Consider the following 23367-nt stretch of genomic DNA (forward strand, 5'->3'; position numbering starts at 1 on the left):
AAAAGTTTGAATTTATAAACCTTAGACAGTTCTCTTTTACAGTTCTTTGATAAACTGAAGACAGGCTTAAGGAAGCAAAAGGGATCAAAATATAGAGTTCATTTAATTAATCATCAAGCCGGAATTGAAGACAAGGTTGGGCTTCCTTTGGCCTTCTGAGAATCAAGGTGAAAGCATCCAATAACTATTCAAGAGCAAACAGGTTAGAAGTACACAACAATAATCTAGGTACCTTGTTCCACCACTCTGCTTATAGTTCTATTAGTACTAAGCTGTTATCTGTATCATCCACACGTTTGTGGATGTACACACAGGCACACAAAGAAAACTAACATAAATACGCAGATATATTCTCTCCCCACCACTTCACTCCAGCAAATGCAAGAGAACCTGTACTTAACGATAATCAGGAGTCATTGTTGTTCCAATGAGAATTCTATTCTAATCTAAGGAAAACACATTTCTTTCATGATCAACAGTTTTTTTGCTTTACTGTACATTCCTAGTAGAAAAGTGTTAGTCAGGAGATCAACTGACACCGTGTATCCTGGACTAAAAGAAACATTTCCACAACAGAGGTGATAATAGTAACAATAATAGAAGCATATGATATTTTATTTCATATTATATTTATTATGGGAAGTGAGATGCAAAAAAATCATATTTCAAAAAGTTTGAGGACAAAAGTAGCTAGCCAGTTGAATCTCAGTATTTTTAACATCCATTAGAAAACCAACTGTCAAATAGGGGTTGGAGTCTGTGAAGTCATTATCTTTCTATCAACATGACCTTCCACCTTTATTTGGGAACAATGTCCAAGAGATGATAACATTCTTAAAGAAGGTATTTTATGATCTTTGTAGACAGACATGATGCCATAATCCTTATACTTTGCATTTTGAATATTACTGTTTCTCCATTGATTAAACATTGTAGTTCATTTTGATCTTTTTCAGTGGATGTACACAAAATAATTGTCATGTCATTCTCTGGTGATATTTAAATTTGTATGCATTTTTCAAAAATACACAGATTTCTCTTATGCAAAAAAAATGTTGGTGAACATAAAGATCTCAGGGGTTCTGTTCTTATCACAGGTAAACTGGCCAGACACAGTTGTCATGCAGTGCCTGTATGGTTGGTTAGCCTTTGCCCATTTCTCAGGTGTGAAGACCTGATTTATTTCCTAATCTGAACAGGAGTTACAGATGATTGTAGCTTCCTTGTGGGTGCAAGAAATCCAACACAGCTTCTCTGGATGAAAGTGGTAAGTGCTCTTAACCACTGAACCATCTCTCCAGCACCAGCAGACACAGACTCATTAATGCCAACATTAGTTCATTTTTCCCCAGGAAAATGTTCTAGGATCATTCAAATGTTAGGGAATATATATGTATTCCAAAATTATTCAGAACTTTTAGTGAAAAGTTGTATTTGTAGTTTGTGAATGGAATTCTCTATCAAGGGGCAATTATGATATTTCCATTCATATTTTTAGCCCAGCAACTAGCTAATACACTTCTTAGTGTCATGGAACCAGGGTCAAATTGAATGAAGTGTTAACAATGTCAGTCTCTGATCTTTATTTAAAAGATAACTTTCCTTGAGAAGAAATTAGGGAAATTTGATCAATTCCTTAAGAAAAACTGTGATAAACTAAATATTTTTGTTCTAAATTGCCACTGTTTGGATAATGGTACTGGCCTTGGTATTATTCGGTACAGAGTATCAGTGTCTTTCTTAAGGAACTTCCAGTTGTCTTATGATATCTTACTATAATTTGTTTTCATTTTGATCTCTCATTTCTCTTTGGTCACACTGTTTTACTAATTTCAAAAGAAGGCCCGTGATTGTCTTTGAGTCATTGTGTACACTAGAGAAATTTGGAGATACTTCAACAAAAATGTAAGCTTTCTGTCAGGCTGTGCAAATAATATTGGTAAAGGCCCAAATTCAGCTTTCAAAATATAAGTGGTTTTCCTCAGTGTGTATCATTTCCAGATACAGTTCTGGACTTAGAAAATAGCATTAATAACTCTGAATCTGTTCAGATATCAGATACAGTGAAATGCTAAATAGACTGGGTTTTTATTACATGTAAAATTTGCCATTTGTGTGTAATTTCACTTAAGGAAGAACATTACATTTTTAATATTAATATATGCAAAATAGGAAAATCATGAAAGATGTAGCTATTAGTTGTTTTGTTAATAATTTATTCAAATGTAGCCATTTAAATAAAATGAATCTTGTGTGCACATCTATTTGGATATGCCATTTACACTTGGCCATATACATATTTTATGTCTAGAAAATGAAAATACATATTGGTTATGCATTTTGAGGCATTGATTTATTATTTCTTTGTTCTGCTTTTCTGCAACTGCTTGAAGAATTTTGATAATTCATACAAGGTATGTACACAATCACACTCATGGCATGTACATACTGTCACACAATTAACTCAGAGCATGTGTGAGGAATGTAAATCAACCCAGTGGTCAAAGAACTGACCTTACTTGTGACTAATGGCATATGAAATTAGCTCTGGCATATTTAGTAACATGCCAAGGTACCAACCACTCCATTCAACCTTTGTGGTAATTCTGCTGGCAACTCTTATGATGATAAAGAAACAAAGCAAAATTATGCTCAGTTCCTCCTGACTTTCTACTGAAAGAGTCAGTTCTGTCACTGAAAAAACACATACACACTTTTGTTGATTTTTTTTTAACTTTCCTACAGGTACCTACTTATTGATAGGAAATAGCCTTTAAATGAGCTATATCATGCTAATTTTTTTCTAGACATAAAAGTAGTAAAGTACACTCACAGACTGTACATACTTATAGAATGTATGGATGTACCACAACCAGCTACAGTGTTATCACACAACAGAGGTAAAAAAAAAAATAGAGATTTAGTAATTGCTACTTGAGAGTTTTCCTTGAGTTTTCAGGCATGGTTGACTTTTCTTATATTGAATAGCAGGTATCTGTAGATCCCTTTATAGCAAGCCATATTAGTCTTTCCTCTCTCTTAAGGACAGAGGTGCAGGTCTAGAATACTGCCATTTCCCAATGTATCTGAATCATTTAAAGACATGATTGAAAGTGACTTATGCCAATATGTGGCCTAAAATGAATACTTGTGAGCCGAGGCTGAAGTCATCAAGATTGTCTCTGGATGAAGACCATTGCCTTCTGCCCATCCACACACCACCTTCACAAAGTGCCTTCAAAATCCATGTGAATCAGAAGAAACTGCTAAACTACTTAGAAGTTTTCCTAAAGAAGAGACAGGTTATTTTTTTAAATAACAAAAATTAATACTAGCAGCAATGTAAACAAACCAACTTAAAAAAAATCAAATTATAATTTTCTCCCTAATAGGAGGAAAACCCTGATGACATTTGCACATTGAAGAGATATAGATTAGACCTTCTTATTTAATTCTTTCTCATCCACATAGATCATGAGACAATCTCATCATAATTACTGTTTTGTCGGTTGATCATCAGTGTCTTTTCCTGAGGTGCAAAATATGTGACTTAATTCTCAATACTTTGCAGCCAATTAACTTTGAACTTGAGCCCAGAAAGACACTTGATGAGTAATTAGTATTCAGGAATCATCTAGAAAATTCTCTGTAAGGCATTATTTGAGGCTCTTTTGCTAAAAGGGGGCTCATGTTTTAGTATTTTTCGATTTGGGAGCCTGTTTCTCATTGCTAAGTCTTGCAATACACTAGGCTGAGTTAAATGAATTGTATCTGGCAGGCTAGTGTGCAGGAAGAGAAATTTCTATGAATTCAATTGGTTTTTTTTTTGTTTGTTTGTTTGTTTTTTCTTTGATTTTTTTTTTTTTTTTTTGGACCAAGTTCCTGGTTGAAGGTGATTTGAGTTTGAATCAGTGGTTCCTCTTCTGTCATGGCTGTCATGAGACGTGGGCTAATCTTTGCTCATGGTCATTGAGCTGCTTCTTCATGTGAAGCATCTGATCAAGCTTTCCAACAGAAAGCTGAAACTGTGCCTCCACATGCTCTCTGAGCTACTGTCAATTTTCACAGAGCAAAGTATAATTACATAATGTGTGATCACAGCTGATGCACTTGCTGGCATAACTGCCTCCTTTTGGCATGATATTGCTTGGCTTTATTTTCATAGTCAACAGTCTTTATTCTCAAATTGGTTTCAGAGATATCTGAGTCTTAGGAAAAAATGTGTAAATAACATCTTGTTGTGCCATTCTGGTCCCCACCGTCATCTCTCTGAGTCCTCAGATATTTGGATGTCCTTTATAATTGCTGTGACCTTGACTTTTTTAATAGTAAGTCTTTTCCAGATTGTCTTTTGTTTGTATGCGCACACAGATGGACTGGAGTTCCTTTGAGAGAGGTTATTCGGTTGTGGCAAGTGAGAGCTGAGCTGGTGAGTCTTCACTGTTAAACAAAGCAATATATCACTGTGAGACAGAAAATTCCCACTCCAATTTTTCCTTTATGTTCTTGGTTATTGCAAATCAAAATTTTGATTTCTGTAGCCAAGGAATACTTTCTGTTCCAAAAGTAAGATAGTGTCCATGGAAGTCTGTTTCAGTATTTACAAAGCTACTTTTCAAAAATGTTCAACATTGTGTGGTGCTTTGTAATCCTGTGTGTATGCAGGGATGCCTTTCAGAATCATTCATCAGTTGGAGAATTTTGTTAGGGGAGGGTATGGTCCCAAAGGATGGCAGGAGATTCCCAGACCAGTTTCATTTACCATGGGGCAGCAGCTGACCTGTTTTGGGAAAGAACCAACCAAAGAGGCTGCCCACACATCAAGGGGCACTGCTAAAAGAAAACAGAATGTTCAGGTATAATTATGACACAGTAGGTACTGACATGGGCAGAAACAAGTTTTCTGATTCATTGACTCACCATGTAGGCAAAGCCGTGGCAGGGACAATGTCATCAGCTCACTTTAAGATACGTCAGAGTTCATTGGCACCACACTGGAGAATTCACAAGCTTATTTTTCACACACCACGAGGAACAAAGCAGGAGAGAGGAGACAGCCTCAACTCCGTGGCATAGTTGTACGTAATTAGTAAATCTTAGTCTACATAAGGCCATGACTGGCCAGTATTCAATAAAAGCTCATAAACCTATATACAAATGTTATTCTAATATATTGTTTTCTTTACACTGATCTGAAATAGTAGACAGGAGATATGGTGAATTATGTTATACTAGAAGGGGATCTTTAAAAACCACTTTCACTGTGCAAGTAAAAGGAAACTGATTGCTCATGTATTTGCAGTAAGTGTAACAGTGAATACAAAGGAGGTTGTACAAGAGACATTAAAAACACACTTTCATAATCCCTTACTAATAAAAGTGGACAACCCCTTGTGTTCTGTTTTTGGTGTGGTATATACACCATGTCCAGAAGGATGAAGCAAAAACAGTACAAACTGGGAACAGCAAAACCCCAAGATTTTGAGATCCAGATAAACCACAACTTCCTTATCCATATCTTTCTGCTTTAGGATTCGGGTTCAAAGTCCAGACTTTAAGTAGAAGCTTCACACGCACATTCAGTCCAACTTCAGCTTTATACTTAATCTATAACACAGGAAATACAGATATCTTAAATAAGGTGTATTGGATTTAGAAGAGTAAAAAATTGTATCCAAGATCTAATTCCATTCAGTATAGCTGAACTTGGCATGGTAGGAAAGATATGAATCTCGTTTACAACTATTTCGTCTTGAAATACATACATATGGGTTCTGATGAACTTTGACACAACAAAATACTCATTTTATGCAACTGATTCAAAACAAAATTTGATTAGTATTTTACTATATGTTACATAGGTGGCCATGGCATCAAAACGATCTAATTAAAAATGATGTTCTTATAAAATCATTCACAATTAACAAATTACAGTGGAAGCTGGAATGTTTGTCTTAAGGTCATAGAAACTGAACAATCACAGTTTAAATAAGAAATCTACTATTTTCTTGGTAAGTGGTATAACATCTTTACATTGTAAGTGGTGGATGAACTACCAGATCCTGAGTTCCACTCCCTTCTTTACTGATGCCAAAAGTATTTTCTATTTATTTCTTCAATAAAATATTTACTACCTATATTTCAAGATCTAAGATGTATTAGGAAGGTATAAATGACATGTAAAAAAATAATGATATTGTTTTTGGAGTAAGTCAACTCAAAGCCCCAGATCTGGGCCTCATTGATATCTGAGCTCTATATCATCTATGAATTCTTGGGGTGTGTAGAAGGGCAGGTCCTGCTAATCCAAGTTGGATAATCTCCATGACACAGGGCAACAACAGGATAACCAGGAGGACTCCCAGTGAGGAGCCAATAATGATGGTGTCACAGAAGCCAGAGACCTTGAACCAGACCAATGATATATTGCAATAAACAGTTGCAAGTGAAGATGTATGCACAGAGAAATATACTGTGGGACACATTCTGACACACTACAGCTTCCATGATGAGATGGTTTTTATATTTTATTTTTGTTGCTTGTTTGTTTTTGTGTGTTTGTATTGGGATGAGGTTACAAGGGTAGATGGCAGTTATGAGAGGAAAGTAAGATGAGTGGAACGGGGGTACATGATGCGAAAATCACAAAGAATCAATAAAAAGTTTTTAAAAGAAAGAAAAAAATTAATGATAGACATAAATAACTCTTAAACCAGTGTATGTCACACAGACAAACCAATGATAGAGTGATATCACTCTATCTTGGTAAATAGAGTCTTCCAGAGTCTTCCAGGAAAGCCATCGTGTGCCTACCTGGATGAAGAAGACATGAGGACCCAATGATACCCTGAAAGTTGGATTATGTGTCATGGACTTATGAAAAGGGAAAACTTCAACTAGGGTTTTACTATGTGAGTGTCTATGGGCAGGTACCATAATATAGACACCTGAGCAGCTGTGCAACCTAATGGATCCATTTGGAGAGGCAATTTCCATGGATGTTTCTAAAAACTCTCAATTCTGTAGGATGCAAAAGGAAACAGCAAAAGTCTATTTGTACCATTTTGTGATGTTTCCAGAGTCTTTTTACACATTAAAAATTTAGTTCTAGTATCAAAGAAAACGAAATTTATTAATCAAATATTTCTGCTTTGAGAGGCACCATACCAAAAATGAGCAGTTTTGATTTACTGAATTTGGGAAAGATGCCTACAACTCTCTCAGGCGTAACAATCTATGTATTGCATGTTTACTCTAAATTCACAAACATTATTGCTGGTCAGAACTACCTTTCCTCTCCTATCTGACTATAGAAACAGCCTGTTGTAGCACTGAGCAGCAAATGATTCCTAGAGCCCACCATCCGGAGTGGACCCTGTTGACAGCCGCTCCTGTGTATGTGTGTGTGGGGAGTGTGCTTGTGTATGCACAGTATGGGTGCTGACATGTGACAGAAAGCCCGGGTGTGTATAAGAAAGGAGACAGATAAAATCCTGACAAAGGTGTCTGAGACAAATGAGTACTTACATTAAAAGAAAGAGTTTTATACTAAATCTCTAATCATTAATATAGCAATTTGATCAGTAATTTGACAGTAATTCCTACTTTATAAATCATCCTTAATAGAAGCCAATTAGTAAGAAGCTGAAAATATGCCTTATTAAGAAATTCATTATAAGTTCCAAGTGTAACACTGTAATTATCATTCTCCAACTTGGAGGCCGCTGTCACCATGGCCTACTTACGAAGCTACACACTCAGTTAAATTGTTCTTATAGAAATCAAATGCAGTGTAGCTCAGGATTTGGAGCTCAGGTATAATTTTTATGTTTTTAACCTACAAAATTCAAATAAACTGAAAAAAACAAAATAGACACGTGGCTGTACCACTGATATTTGAGTCTCTAAAGGAAAAAAAAAAAGATACATGGAAGCTCCTTTTTCTAGCTCATCAGGAGCGATTTTTAGCAAAGGTTGTTGCTCTTTCTTCCACATCTAAGTCTGAAGTGTTAACTGCAACCTTCAGATTAGCATTGTCTAGACGATGAATGCTGGGAGGAAGGCCTTCCCTAAACCTGTGCCATGCTTCTTCTCCATCCTACCCCAATGCACAAGCTGCTGCTGCCACCCCAGCTCAGGGCACCAAGGATGTTCCCATGCATGTCTAGCCTTCGGTAGAAACCAGTGAGGGAAGATGGCCACCCAAAGTTTAAACTATGATTTCCTGAAGATCTCTGAAGTATAACAGCGTGTCTTTTAAAAGTGATAAATCTGAAGGAATCTAGGTTGTGCATTTAAGCAATCCGAAACTGTTAGCAGTGGACACACAATACAAAATTTACTGTCCTCCTTAATTTCATGACTCTAGTTACAGACACTTCCTCTAGTGGAAGAAAGTACCATTTTAATGTGGTCCGAAGCACAGGAATGCGCTTTGCTTTCAATGCAGTAAAATGTACAAATATAAGTTCATGTTTGGTACAGGGAGTATTCATATTTGGAAATATAGCTAACTTTTCTAACGTGATCTTCACACAAAAAGGGTTAGCTTTAGATACTAGCATCCTCTTGTAGTACTAGCATCCTCTTGTGGTACTAGCAACTTTTTATGGTACTAGCATCCTCACCTTAGTAATAACAGAAATTACCAGTGTTGCTAATAGTTATTTTTGCTAGTTTTGACATAAAGCAGATATTTTAGTGGAAATACCACTAAATAGACTGAGGTGAAAATATCAAATGACTTGTGTATAATAAAAATGTGTGTATAAATAATAATGGATTAAAAAACCAGATGATCATTTCTTCTGAACTCGGACTATCTGCTTCACCTCTTGTATTTTATCAGTGTGAAATGGTATTTTATTTGTGGAGAACACAACATTTCGTATTAGCTAATTCTTAATAGTTAAACTTAATAGTTTGCTTTTACTCCTAGGTATGTCAGAAAACAATGACAACAAACCCAAAACAAAACAGAAATCCAAACTTGTAAGCTTTGACACAAATAGACACAAGGAATACCACAGCTCATACACCAGTGCAGTTTCCTTTTAGTCTAGCACAGAGGACGGGGCAGGACGGACACAGCAGTTGGGGCGCCGGAAGTTTTGCAGCATGGACTGCAGAACACCCTGTTGTCTCCCTTTAAGCTTCTTACTTGAAGAAGAATCTGAGGAAATAGATCTTCGAGTCTGGCCACTTTGTGTTTTAACTAATTTCTCATGTTCCCTAATTTGTCTTTGTAAATGGTTCTGGATGGCAACTCCCAGGGACTCCGGGTCCAAGGAAGCACCATACACTTCCCAGGTCATGCCCTGGTCATCCCACACCACGTCCCTCACGCGCTTGGACTGTTTCAGCTGCAGCTTGGAGTCTGCACCCAGCTGTTTCTTCTTCTCTCCAGGTGTGAGCCCCACCTGAGCAACAGCAGCTGTCACATTGAGCTCCTTCAGGAACTCGCTGACCCGGCTGCCCCTGCGTGGGCTGGCCTTCACTGAGCGAGAAGGGGTCCTCTTACCAGAGCCTGGGCTTGAGTCACCTGTGCCATCTGATGGCAGGCTTAGACTTGTGACTGTCTTGGTCTGCTTGTGTTCTTCCAAGGTGTTCTGTTGGGTCTTCCTCCCTGGGGAGGGTGCAGGATTGACCTCTGGTCCCTCACCTTCATTTCCTTGAGATTTAGGATTTAGCAGTAGGGTTTTGGCATCTAGGGTGCTGGTGGCTCCAGGTGCGTGGTCTTTCACAATAAGAGGAGAAGCGCGTTTCTCGTCCTTTGTACCTCTTTTATCAGTGGGGTCCAAACTCTCCGGGGGGTTGTCATTGTTGGCACCTCCATGAGAGCTGGACGGTTTGCAGCCTGGCTCTGCTTTGTGGTCATTTGTTGTTTTCACTACAAATTCAGGTTCCCTGGGTCCAGAGTTCCCCAACCCCTGACTTATCTCAGCTTGATGGCTAGCTTTCTGGGAGTCAGGATTAGTACATGCAAGCTGTCTGGAGGTTGCCTCTTTGTTTGTTAAGGACCGCAGGTTTTCCTCTGTATCAGGGTATTGACTGGAGGCCACATGGATTAGTGGGGATTTAAGGCCTTCGGCTGGTTGGTTCACTAGCTTGCATTCCCCTTTGAAAGCTGCAGGAGTGGTGACAGCTGCCTGGATATGTACCTGTGGTACAATGCTGGGGCACTGCCTTGATTCCTGGGGGTCTACCATGCTGTTAGAGAGTTCCAACAAGTGGTTTCCACTGCCCTTGCCATGGCAAACGACACGCAGTTGCTCCTGCCCATTCTCCTGCTCTGGAGCAGCATTTTCCTTTAAATATGCAGGGAGGATACTGGGGCTGGTAGAGACAGACCTGCTCTCCACACTTGCCACTGCCTGTACCTCAGCATCTTGCCGAGCCCTGCCACGGACCTCCTTAGCCTCGCTTTCAGATTGACAGGTCATTGTACTGGCTTCTTTGAACCTTGACACTGGTCGCTGTGCTGGCAGCAGCACCTGCCTTGCTTCTGAAGAACATGTGGCCTCTTTGCTGGTGAGGGGGGACAGTGGAGGGTTTTCCGACCTTTCAGCTGTGGTGTTTAAGGCAGTGGCAGAGGGCTCTTTGTTCTCTGAGCATCCCCCTCTTGCTGGAGGTTCACTGGACACCACTGTGATGTTATTGTTGACTTTCTGCCCTTCTCCCTCAGGTCTGTCTTCAGAAGGGGATGAGTGAATCCTTATTGTTGTATCTGGAGTCTGTACAATTCCCTGGCTGTTTTCTGGAGAAGGGAAATCACAGAGCCCTTCATTTTTGCTGATGCAACAGGTCACCCTGGTAGGACAACTTGACTTTTCAGGTTTCTCACCGTTTGAATTCGCCTCCGATTTCACCAAGGAATCTTCAGGTACGGGACAAGTGCTAGTATTTGGTGGGTCACTTCGGTTGACATGGTGAGTGTGCTGGACTGCAGACATTAAAAATGGCGCAGATATAAGTTCCTTTTCTGCAGCAGTATTCTGGCCTGGTGCTGCCGACTCCTTGTTTCCTTGTAGCTGGGAGTCATCAGGAGATTTCTGTTTAGGAGACATTTGCTCTGCTTCATTGAAGACACCAGGAGATGCCATGTCTTGCTGGCTGGACTCATGCACACAAGCTTGCATCAGGGCGTGAGCAGCCGGACTGAGCCTGAGGCTGGGTTCTGCAGGAGCATTGCCAGTGCCACTAGCATTCTTATCTGGCTGAGCTGGTTGTAGTGAGACACTCTCCGGCTCCCCTCGAGACTTTTCCTTCCCAGAAGCTGCCACTATCGAAGCTTTAGTCACCCTCAGAGGGTCAGGTACAGTCCCCATGGGACCTCTTTCCAAGAGCACTCCAGGGTCTGTTCCAAGTATGCTTTCCACTGGGAAGTAGTCGGAACTCAGAAGGAAGACACAGGGATGAGTCCTCTGACGAAATGGCCTGTGGAATCAAGAAAGCAGTACCATTAATATGCTTACCTTTTGGGGAAAAAAAATACAGAGCTGCCACTTTTATAAGATCACATAAGATTATTCTCTACTTGAAACTAGATTGATGGTACATACAGGTCTTCCCAGACCTCAGAGGACAAAGGCAGGAGAGTCCCAGGTTCGAGGACTGCCTGGGCTAGAGTACAAGTGGAAGGTTGGCTTGGACAAGGCAGTGAAACTCTATCTTAAAATGTAAGAAAAGGGTTAAAGGTGTAACTCAGAAGCAGAGCAGCTTCTAGCATGTGCAGATGACATAAGTTCAGTCCCGACGACTGAAAAACAGATAAGCCTATGGTAACAAAATGACATGCACAAGAAACATACAACATCAACAACAACAACAACAAAAATCTCACATCTGGTGATAAAAAAAATCTACTTGAGGTAGAAAAACTCCAAAAAATTATTCTAACTGTACTAATATTATTTTGACTGATTAGTTTTTGCTTGCTTATTAAGTGAGTTTTTAAAAGACTACCTTCCATAACTATTTCAGAAGTCATCGTTGTAATCAGATTGGCCAGAATCATAAAACCTTGCAGTACTCCTGGAACTAAATCTGTGACACCCCGAGTAGGCCCCCAGGTGATCAAGACTCTACAACAGAGTATCCAGAAATGGGTCTGGATTTAAGTGGGATTTTAGTCTTTGATAAAAGAGTCATTTCAAGTCCGCTAAAAGAATCTAACAGAAACAGGTAATAAATCATCTAGAAGGAAAGAAAAAGAAGGTTTGTTTTTTTAATCATATTTCAGATAAAAATCCTAGATGTTTTATATAAACTAGCACATATAAGTCTAAGATATAAGTAAAAGTCATATAAGAATTAAAATCTAACAACTGTCAGTGTAATAGGGGAAGCAATAATATGTTTCTGACAAAACACAAATTAAAAAAAAAATAGTTAGATGAAATTCAAGATTTTTTTTTATAACAAAAAAGTTCCATAGTATATATTTTGGATTACAGATTTGAGAAAAAAGTTTGCAAAAATTGGAAATCCTTTGAAAAATATCTATATTATACCCTTAAAATTTTAAAAGAAACTAAATAATCTGTTGGGAAAGTAGGTAAAAGAATGAGAAAGCAAAGTTAACAAGAAATTAATGAGCTTAAGACATGAAAGGCAAGTTCAATTGTCATCAGATAAATTCACAGTGAGATTTGACTCTATACCAACTGCACTTGCAAAGGCAGATATGCAGGAAAGAATCTCAATGGTGGTTGCAGGCCCAAAGGCACATCACTCTAGCTTTCCAAGGGAAGTAGTTTTGTTATTAAAGTACATCCCTGACCCGATGAAGCAAGCTCTATCAATAGAACAATAAAGGATAAATGGCATGCTCACTCAAGTGTTATTTGTGGAAGCAAAATCCAGAAAAAAAAGGCTAAGAGAAGGAGTAGGGAGTATTGGGACATAATCTACCATAACGAATATAGAACAGAACCATGAAAATAAAGGCATAGCAGGCTTTCAGCTTCTCCCTTGGTAAGAATTTTGTCAAATATGGTTAAATTTGTAAATTAAGGCACAGAAAAGAGTATATATAATATATATATAATATATAATATATAATATATATAATATATATGAGTATATATAATATATATATTATATATACACATATATGTATATATGTATATATGTTCATATATAATAATGTTATAATAATATATGTTCATATATAATATATATTATATATACTCTTATATATAATATATGTAATATGTATAAGCATATATAATATATATAACATATATATTATATATACACATATATATGTATGTATGTATATATGTTCATTTGTTTGCAGAAGATAGCCAAGCTTTTCATATGTATGCACACATAGGTTTGCAGGTGAGTACACCAATTTTTAAAGCTATTTAAGATGAGACCTAATAAGTATTAAAAGAAAAAATATTTCGGGGTTGGAGAAAGAAAGGAGAGATGAACTATTCGGAAAATTGCTGATTTAAGCTGGGCAGAGGTGGCACATGCCTTTAATCCCAGCACTTGGGAGGCAGAGGCAGGTGGATTCAAGTTGGAGGCCGGCCTGGTCTAAAGTGTGAGTTCCAGGACAGCCAGGGCTACACAGAGAAACCCTGTCTCAAAAAAACCAAAACCAAACCAAACCAAAACAAAACAAAACAATGCTGATTTAAAGCAAAATGTATCCTATGTGACCTAGACTATATACCTATGTAAAATTATATATATGTTTATGTATAGGTATTTTAGGAAGAGTAACTAGGCATCAAGGCATGAATAAAGCAGTAGATTGTAAGTTAGTGGTGTTTATATTTAAATTTAGCTTTCCCAGAAGCAGGTGGTTACAACAAGCTAACCATATAATTTTTCTGGGCTCCCAATGAACTCATTGGGACAAATGACTATATGATTTCTCCAGGTCTCTCAAGCTGTGCCATTTAAGAGCTCGGCTTCTTTGCATAGGTTGCATCATATAATGACAAACACTCTCTTAAATGAGGCTGCAGACCACTGAGATGAGTCAAATCTAGTTGGGTCACAAAGTTTTGGATGAAAAACTTTTTCCCTACGTTTTGGTGGGTCTTGAGTTTGATTATGCAGACATAGTCAAGTTCATACTGGAAGCTTCACCATTAAATGGTCAGTCAAAATGCTGTTTGCAGAGAACTTTACCCCCAATTGTTTATCCTGGTCCACTATCATATGAAATCTAAGGATAAATCAAACTTGTTTCTCTAACTGATTGTTCATATGAGTGTGTGGGATACTTATCCACCGCCTGTCTGCACTCTGATACCACGTCTCTGGGTTCCCCTTCTATTGTTTGTCACTGGAGTGCCACCTTGTGTGATACCACAGCTGCTTCTCTCTTCCCATTCCTGCATTTGTGTTTGCTGTGCCTTTTCTCTAATTCTTCACCCCACCTCATCCTTTAAAAAAATGTCCTCTGTCCTGCAATCCCCCATTTGAATGGCATTTCCTCTCTGAAGACCTCTAAAGATTTTGAATTATGGTCTTTATTTTGAAAATTGTTCTCAGGGTGGTCATCTTTGTCTTGGAATTGGAATTTTCACATTCCATTTGGTACAGTTAGTCATTCCTTGTATTAATGTCTCATTTCTCCATATTTTGAACCCCAGGAAGGCAGAAAGGATTATTTTCTGTTCCCTCCACAGGACAGAGGCCATGCATGGTCTTGTATATAAAAAAATCAGCTGATACTGTTTCCGTTTAAAATGGACATTGTCAATGATCTGCCCAATGCCATAGTAATGGGATATTTTAATTCATTAGTTGAAATATTAATGGAAACAAAAAAATATTGTTTGGGCAAGTAAGAAAATGATGGTGTCTTAGTTATTAAGCTGTGTGTGTGTCTATAATCCACATTTAGACTATTAAAGTTTGGATACCTGCTATGAAAAGCTGGTAGGTCTCATAAAACTGAGAGAACAGTCTGTCTTCTGTGTTGTGTGGCTGAATCCAAGAAATGAGTGTGCCAAGCAGAACTGTAAAATAGGAATAGCTTGAAGTTTATCATCTAAAAATTAAAAGACCAGTAAAAAAAGAGTTCACACTGTTTCAGAAATCATTGTGTTATTTCCATTTCCCACTTGCAGTGTCAGTTTAGTAATGAAATGTGATTCTTTTCACCATTTTTGTTAATAGAGGTCAAACTATCCATCAATTTAAGACCAAAGAGCAAAAGACAAAATTGGTCAGCTAACAAATGCTAGCCCCAAATCATTTTTTAGTAGATTAGCACACAATGCTGGTCTCAGATAAAACTGCTAATGAGGCCATCACAGCATCCAAGCTCTGAAATGCTCACTGCCTTCTTTTTCTTCACCATGTGGTAGAATCTTCAGTCTCTACTATACCAGACTAATAGCCATTAAAGTACAAGTATGTAGTTTTATCATCACCCTAAATATTTGGGAGAGTGAGGCAGAGGATTTTGAGCTCCAGGTTAGCTTAGAATACAGGACAAGGCCTCAATAAAGCCAAAGAAAACAGTTAACATCAATGCTCCCACAAAATACAGCTCCTGGATAGAATTAATTCCTTCCATAGTGCCTCTGTCTCTCTTCCTTCCTCCTCCTGGCCCCTCTTCCTCCTTTCCACCTCTCTTTCTCCCTGCCCCCCTTCTTCCCTTCCCATAATCTTCCTTCGCTTTCATCTTTGCCCTTGCTTTTATATTCTTTCTTGAATTAAAAAGATCTACCCTGTAGCTATTTTCTCCCAGTAATTAAGAGTTAATTGAAGCATTATCTTCAGGAGGGTGGGGGAGGGAAAGTTCTGCCCTAAGACTTCTGAAACAAATGAAATTTAGAAGTCTTAGGACTTACAAGATTCAGGAAGCCTAGAAAACTACAGAGTCCTTCCTCAAGGGGAGAGAAGCAGTTGCTAGGGAGAGGAGACTGTGCAATGGATCTGCTGACACGTTGGTTGAGTTGGTTGACTAGTGTGGTGTAGAGATGCAGAGTCATCACCACACCTGGGGTTTTTAGTGACACGTGCTCCTCTAAGTCATCCCAGAAGCCTCACTGGCTTATCACATTGGACATGGATGAAATCTTTTTTTTCTCTGTTGCCTTTGCTTTATGCACAGATGTTTGTCCCTGTATCTCGAGGTAAATTCACATAAAAGGCAACTCATAAAAATTCAGATTTCCCTTCTGCTTTTTAAAAGATGGATATCTTATTTTAGTTGAAATATGAGTACATCATTTTCTCCTGTCCCTTTCTTCCCTTTAACCCTTACTGTGTTCTCCCAAGTCATACCCCTCCCTATAACTCCTCCCACGGCATACCCCTCCTATAACCCCTCCCACGTCATACCCCTCCTATAACTCCTCCCACGTCATACCCCTACCTATAACCCCTCCCACGGCATACCCCTCCTATAACTCCTCCCACGTCATACCCCTCCTATAACTCCTCCCACGGCATACCCCTCCTATAACTCCTCCCACGGCATACCCCTCCTATAACTCCTCCCACGGCATACCCCTCCTATAAGTCCTCCCACGGCATACCCCTCCTATAACTCCTCCCACGGCATACTCCTCCTTTGTTCCCTCTCTATAACTCCTCCCATGTCATACTTCTTACTCCCTCAGGTCAGATCCAGCTCAAATCCTCCAAGTCCTGTGTCCAATCACATGGTGTCTTCAGCAATAGAGACAATCAACCAGTTAAGGGCACAGGCCATATATATATATATATGGGCCTATATCTTTTGAGATTCTCATGGTCTTCACCCTGACCAATAAATAACTTGAATAGAGGTTTCTCAAGCTTGGTCCTAAAGTATTTTTGCTAAATGATCTATTGTTCATTGAGAGGAGCATTGTCTATCCAATTCTAAGCTACACACACACACACACACACACACACACACACACACACACACAGAGAGAGAGAGAGAGAGACAGAGAGAGAGAGACAGAGAGAGAGAGACAGAGAGAGAGAGAGAGATACACACACACACAGACACACACACAGAGTTATGTATAATTTTGGTAATATAAAATGTTTTTGTCTTAAGGCTTTTACAAGCATCCTCAGTTATTTTTCTTTCCTCCTTGTTCTATGTAGCCTCTTTTATCAAAGCCCCCTTCTCCATTATGCCCATTTCCCCCTTTATTTCATTTATATCCCCAAATCACAGTGACTAGGTGGCATGGAGGAGCCATCATCATGGGCACAGACATTCCAAATGATGGGGTCCTTGGTGCCTTCTTGATTTAAGTTTAGGGGAGTTCTCTTGCCTGAGTCTGAGGGTCTTGTAAGTGCTGACAGAACAGATATTCCTGCCTAATTACTAGTCTTCTGAGGATGGCCTGACTTTGATCCCAGATGGATCAAATGACTTACTTGAGACAGCTTCTCTGGGTTCAGAAATCAGTTCCATATACCGCTCAGTCTGTGTGCTCAGGTAAGTAATAGCTTCTCAGGGCCTTAGTTTCAGCACTGATAACAAACTGTACCTTTAGACACGATAAGCACCATATGGATGATCTTTCAAAAGTCATAATGATTGAGTTTTAATCTATGTTTGTGAAAAAAATTGTTCTGTTAAAAGCTAAGAGAATGTGATATGTGAAAGATGATTGTTTTGGAAGCAAGTGTGGACTCACATGCAAGTCACACAAGAATGTGTAGCAGTAATCTGTTAATCTGGCCAGGCAGCAGGCTGAAGCAGGGAAGGTCAGAGCATGTAGATATAAAATTAGTACCAGGAGACAACACAATAAAAGGATTTTTTTTTTTTTTTTTTTTTTTGGAGACATGGTCTCTCTGTATAGCCCTGGCTGTCCTGGAACTCACTGTGTAGACCAGGCTGGCTTCAAACTCAGAAATGTGCCTGCCTCTGCCTCCCAAGTGGTGGGATTAAAGGCGTCTGTAACCACTGCCTGGCTAAAGATTTTTGTTAAGCTACCTATGGCTGTTGCTGAAGATAGATCCAACTGATAAGATAAAAATAGCCAAGGACTTTGTCTAAACTACTTTAACTCTGTAAATATGGCTGGAAGCTCAAAGAACCCTGGGGATTCCTGACAAAACTTTCATGAATTAGAGTCTTTATTGTTACAGCAGAAAACTCAGATTTTCATATAAGATTCTGTAGCTTTAAGAATTCTCTCTGAATTGCGCATCAGCCATGAATCTCAAGGTCTCTGAAAGCTACTCGGTCTTCAAGTATAATGGAAATTGTACTCATAGCATCCATTTTTCCACTGTTTCCATGGTCAAAACCATGAAACCTCTGTTCTCATGGGACATAACCCCTTTGAGGTCATATAGCAGATATCCTGTATATCAGATATTTACATTATGATTCATGACAGTAGTAAAATTACAGTTCTGAAGTAGCAGCAAAATAATTTTATGGTTGTGGTCATCAAACATGAGGAACAGCACTAAAAGGTCACAGCATTACGAAGACTGGGGATGACTGCTTTACAGGAAGGAGACTGAGGCTCAGGGTTCATGAACCACTGCAAGGCTGCATATCCATAACTCTGGTTTAACTGATTTTTAATGAATGCTCATGATTGGGTTCATTTCTGTTTAACTATAGAAAGAAGATAGAAAGCAAACACACACACACACACACACAGAGAGAGAGAGAGAGAGAGAGAGAGAGAGAGAGAGAGAGAGAGAGAGAGAGAGAGAGGCAGAACAGAACAAATCAAACAAAGAAAAAAAAAAACCTAACAACTTCACACAGGAGAGGGACCCTTTCTTTTGCAAGAAGCTCCCAGCACTGGACAGCAGAGATGCAAATAACTCTTACTAGAGTGTCATACTAATTGGTGATCTTAGAATAAGAGAGACTTGCTGACTCCCTACACCTCCAGTGTTCATTCTGAAAACAATGGGTTCCCTGAATACACCACGCCCCCGGGTTTTCTAACAGACACTTTACATTTAATAATGCAGGCAGCAAAGTACCTCTGCCATTTGTTAGGTGTTGAATGGTGGGAAAAGCTTGAGGCAGGAGGAGCATAGAAAGTGGATTGTCGACCAACAGAATGAGACTGCTAGGCAAGAGGAAGCCAGGATGCCTCAGGCAGCTATTACTTTTGAGCACAGCAGAGTAGCTGAGTCCCTGGAATGGGGCTTGGTCTATGCTGTGCCTCTTTAATGATACAACCCAGTATTGCAGGGACCTGGGGAAGCACCTCAGCCTTCAGTTCCCTGACTTTCAACTTCAGATGACTGAGACAGGAGGTGAGGGACTAACAGTTTCCTGGCACTCACTCAGTAAGGTTTTCTCATTTCTTTCCCTGCTAGCCTTTGCCTCTGTCATTAGCACATATAGCTGAACTCATGCTGTCATGCCTGGCTTTGCGTTTTGGTAATTGCAGCTGAACTCACACAGCTTTGCCTGGCTCTGTGTACAGGTGATTCTACCCACAAAGCACCCACACTCTGCAAAGAGTAGAGCATCCTTTCCTTATGAAGACCACAGACCAGCACTAACAGCTCCTTAGCTTGAACACCAGATCTTTCCTCTGTCATGTGGCTACCCTGCATCCAGAAGCAGAAGAAAAAAGACTGCCTGGCTAAGAGGATGGCCTGCATGGGTGCACTTTACAGTAAAGCCGCTGCTTTGGTAAGAGGCTGTAGAGGAGCAAGGCACATTCTCCCACTAGTTACCTTAGGTACTGTGTTATACGCTCTCTCGAAGAATGAGACAATGGCTTTCTGTGTCACTGAATTCCATAAAAAGAGGGACTCAACAATAAACAGGAGATGACAAAGTATAAAGACTTCATCTTCCCTTTTATCAAACACAATTTGAAAATGAATCCTAAATCCCTAACAAGTTAGAATCATTTTGAAAAGTACAGCAAAGATTTATTACTTCCTACATTCCAAACATGAGCTGAAGTTACCAGAAAAACAAAGCAAAACAAAACATCGGTATTAAGGACTCTACACGGCTAACTATAATAACTTGTTAGAGACTTGGAATGTTGCAGATCCACAATTAACTTATCTTGGGCAATTTGGAGTTCCCTGCATTGCCATTCATTCTCATCTCTGCACTGACCTAACATCTTTATGACTATCAAGTAAAACCTTAGCTTGCACTGTCACTTAAAGTGAAGATTGTCACCAGATACCATAAAACCCATAAAGACATTTTCCAATGTTGCTGTAACCTGGCCTATCCAATGTCCTCACCAATGTATATTGTAAATACCTTTATGGTTTTTCTGTTAGTTGTTCATGTAGCCATTCTATGTTAGAGCATGTTATTGGGACAACTTAAAATCCATGTTCCCAGACCATGGTCACTCATTCCACTCAGAATAAACCATCTCTTAACTCTTCTTGAAGAGAGAACTTTGTTTTCTTTCGGTGCCCTGCCCAGTGTTGGACCACAAAGGTGACTGACTTCCATGGGATGACTCACCTAACTGGTGCCAGGTTCTGGCATGAGTCCTTTGTGACCAGCCATCTTTGATGCTTCTTCAAATGGTAGTTGTGGAAGGTCTTTCTGGAGACAGATTCTCCCTTCAGTTTAGTCAATGGTATGTTGGCTTATTGGAAACTGGTTCTTAGATGGCATCTGATTTGCTTTAACACATTCTTATCACAGATTTCATATAAGAATTTGTCAGCACCCATTTCCTCACATATAACCCTTTTGTCCTGCCATTCTTCTAATATCCAACTTTTTTCCATCTCTCTTGTCCATCAACCATGCCATTTAGCTTAGACATATCCTCAGTGCATAATCATAAGGATGCCAAGGAAAAGACTCATCTTATCTCCAGAGCACAGGATGGAGAGGTCAGAAGTAGCTTTTCAGGATATGTAACACTTTCAAAAGGAAGCCCAAGAAAATAGATCTTTAATCAACTATTTCTCCTGAGGACCATTATCTTGCCTAGGCAGCCTCATCTTTACAGATCTTCAGAACAGGCCTTCCTAAATACAAGGTGTTCACATGCACATGTATGATACTGTGTGGCCAACCAGGGAAAATGGGTTCATGTTTTCCAATTAAAGCTACATTCATGTTAAAGGTCCTAGACAGTTGACTATAATACACAACTGCAGGGAGCCTACAGCCAAAATTATCTTGGGCTAGCTTTCATCAACCCAGAAGCTAAGATTACCATTGTACAGCACCTGAAGTCCACAGCTGAGATTTCTTCACATTGCTGTAACTCACATACCCCCTGCCTTTACCAATATAAATGCCTTGAATTATGATGTTCTTTTGGTCTATGACTAATGCTCATGCAACTGTTTCCACATTGGAACCCATTATTCAGGGAAGTATGAATTCATATCCCATGCCATAGTTACTCCTGTTTAGTTCAGCTTAAAATGACTTCTGTTCATTCTGAGAAAAGAGCTGTGTTTTGTATCCACATAGATACTTAAGGGTCAAACCTGTTTAATTCTCAGAATAACTCCTGGAAACTGACTGTCTTGCTCTAAGCACCCCCTTTGCAGATGGAGATCTGAGGCAATGGCATTTTACAGTAAACATTTCCTGCCAGATTAAAACCCAGACCACACATATGACTCCCAAGTCTACACTGTTTGTCACTTTTTCATGGAGTAGCTAAATCAGGGCAAGTGGTTTAATGACGAAGGCAAGAAACATTATCCAAGCAGTGACAGTGAATTTGTGTGAGACTTGTGAGAAACATAACCTTTATTTATTTATTTTTTTTTTGATTTTTTATTAGATATTTTCTTTATTTACATGTCAAATGTTATCCCATTTCCTGATTTCCCTCCAAAAAAAAGAAAAAAAAAAGAAAAAAGAAAATTAAAAAAACCTGTTCCCTCCTCCCTCCCCCTGCTTACCAACCCACCCTCTCCCACTTCCTGGTCCTGGCATTCCCCTACACTGGGGCATAGAACCTTCAAAGGACCAAGGGCCTCTCCTCCCATTGATGACTGACTAGGCCATCCTCTGCTATACATATGCTACTGAAGTCATTAGTCCCATGATGTGGAAACACAACCTTTAAATTGCATTACCAACTCAAGTAATTGAAGTTAGAACTACAGACACTACTGCCCTCCTCAATCTTGTCTGGACATTCTGAAGGACATCTCTCTTCAAAGATGAAACCTCTGAACCCTATAGTTAGAAACACACACTTGTGTACACACCTGTTTGCGGGTATTTTTAGGGGTTCATCCCTATTTTAGAGAAGAAAAAAACTCTACTGAATTTTTTTATACCACCTGTAAATCAGATTGACAAAAGGCAGAGTACGTGTGCACATGAATCTAGTGTATACTTCATATGATAGAGGAGGAAGTTTCCTAACAAAACAAAAAGAGCTGGCAAGCTAGCTCAGTGGGTAAAGGTGAGCACCATGAAAGCATTGTGGTGACTTGAGTTCAATCCATAGAACCCGTTCGAAAATGGAAGCAGAGAACTGAGTCCACCAAGTTGTCCTCTGGCCTCCATACACATGTACATGTCCCTACCTATACCATATACATCTATACACAACAATAAACAGACATTTTAAAATACAAATAGATGAAGAGTTGATGACATGACTAAGCCTGAGTGGTTTTATGCTGGGTTAGCAAGTCAGGGGAGGTACTAGGGTAAAGAGGATCAGTTCATATCAGGACACTGGGGCATGGCAAGGCCTCTTTCTGAGATTGCGCCTAGTCTTTCTCTCTTATGATAAGGATCATAAACTGTTAGAATAAGGGTGTGTTTGTCATGGAAGATACCATGACATGTTTCAGGGAAAGGTGCAGACAGTGCTTCTAGCACTTTCCACATCCTTCAGCTTAGAAAAAATGGCCAGGATATCATTCTGCACTGTAATGTCTCCATCCTTCACTGAAAATCTTCCCATCATGGCACACATCTTCTGAGAAGCATCACGAAAATGTCAATAAATAGTATTTACCTGCCTTAAAAAAGATGGCAGAGCTTAAGTAAAATATTAAAGCAAATACCATTTAGTGTGGCACTTAGAAGCAATAGTGGTTATTATTTTAAAGTCATTTAGTCATTTGGGCAAAATTTGCCTATGAAGAAAGGAGGCTGTGTATTTTATATGGCTCAACATTTAAATACATTTACTACATGTTTTCTCAAGCTTTCATCTAAAGATGGTCATTTGGAAGAAGTATTCTCTTCACATCAGTAAGCCTTTTCTCTTTTTAGATCAATATGACATGGAGATGTGTGAGCCTTTTATCAGCAAAATCAAAACCTGATGTTAGTAACCCTGAGATATCTACCTGTGGATTCCTTTGTGGCTAAATGTAGAAGCCTCATTTAGAAGATGCTCCAACATGTAATAAGGATACATGCTCCACCATGTTCATAGCAACCTTATTTATAATAGCCAGAACCTGGAAACAACCCAGATGTCC

The 23367-nt window shown here is 39.2% G+C and overlaps 1 protein-coding gene across 4 annotated transcripts in view; it reads right to left on the reverse strand.

The window, feature by feature from the left end:
* Positions 1 to 588: 588 nt before the first annotated feature.
* Gprin3 (GPRIN family member 3) overlaps positions 589 to 23367 on the reverse strand; it is an 80972-nt gene continuing 58193 nt past the window's right edge. For 2 of the 4 annotated variants that reach the window (XM_031382056.1, XM_031382054.1), the window contains 2 exons: positions 14889 to 14984; positions 589 to 11436 (listed from right to left, as the gene is read on the reverse strand). In XM_031382056.1, coding sequence (XP_031237916.1) covers positions 9054 to 11327 — 2274 coding nt within the window. In that variant the 5' untranslated portion in view covers positions 11328 to 11436; positions 14889 to 14984 and the 3' untranslated portion in view covers positions 589 to 9053. The remainder of the gene's footprint in view (positions 11437 to 14888; positions 14985 to 23367) is intronic. The other 2 variants (XM_031382055.1, XM_031382053.1) reach the window with 1 other exon arrangement.

Source organism: Mastomys coucha, unplaced genomic scaffold (assembly GCF_008632895.1).
Source record: "Mastomys coucha isolate ucsf_1 unplaced genomic scaffold, UCSF_Mcou_1 pScaffold20, whole genome shotgun sequence".
Classification (NCBI taxonomy): Eukaryota; Metazoa; Chordata; class Mammalia; order Rodentia; family Muridae; genus Mastomys; species Mastomys coucha.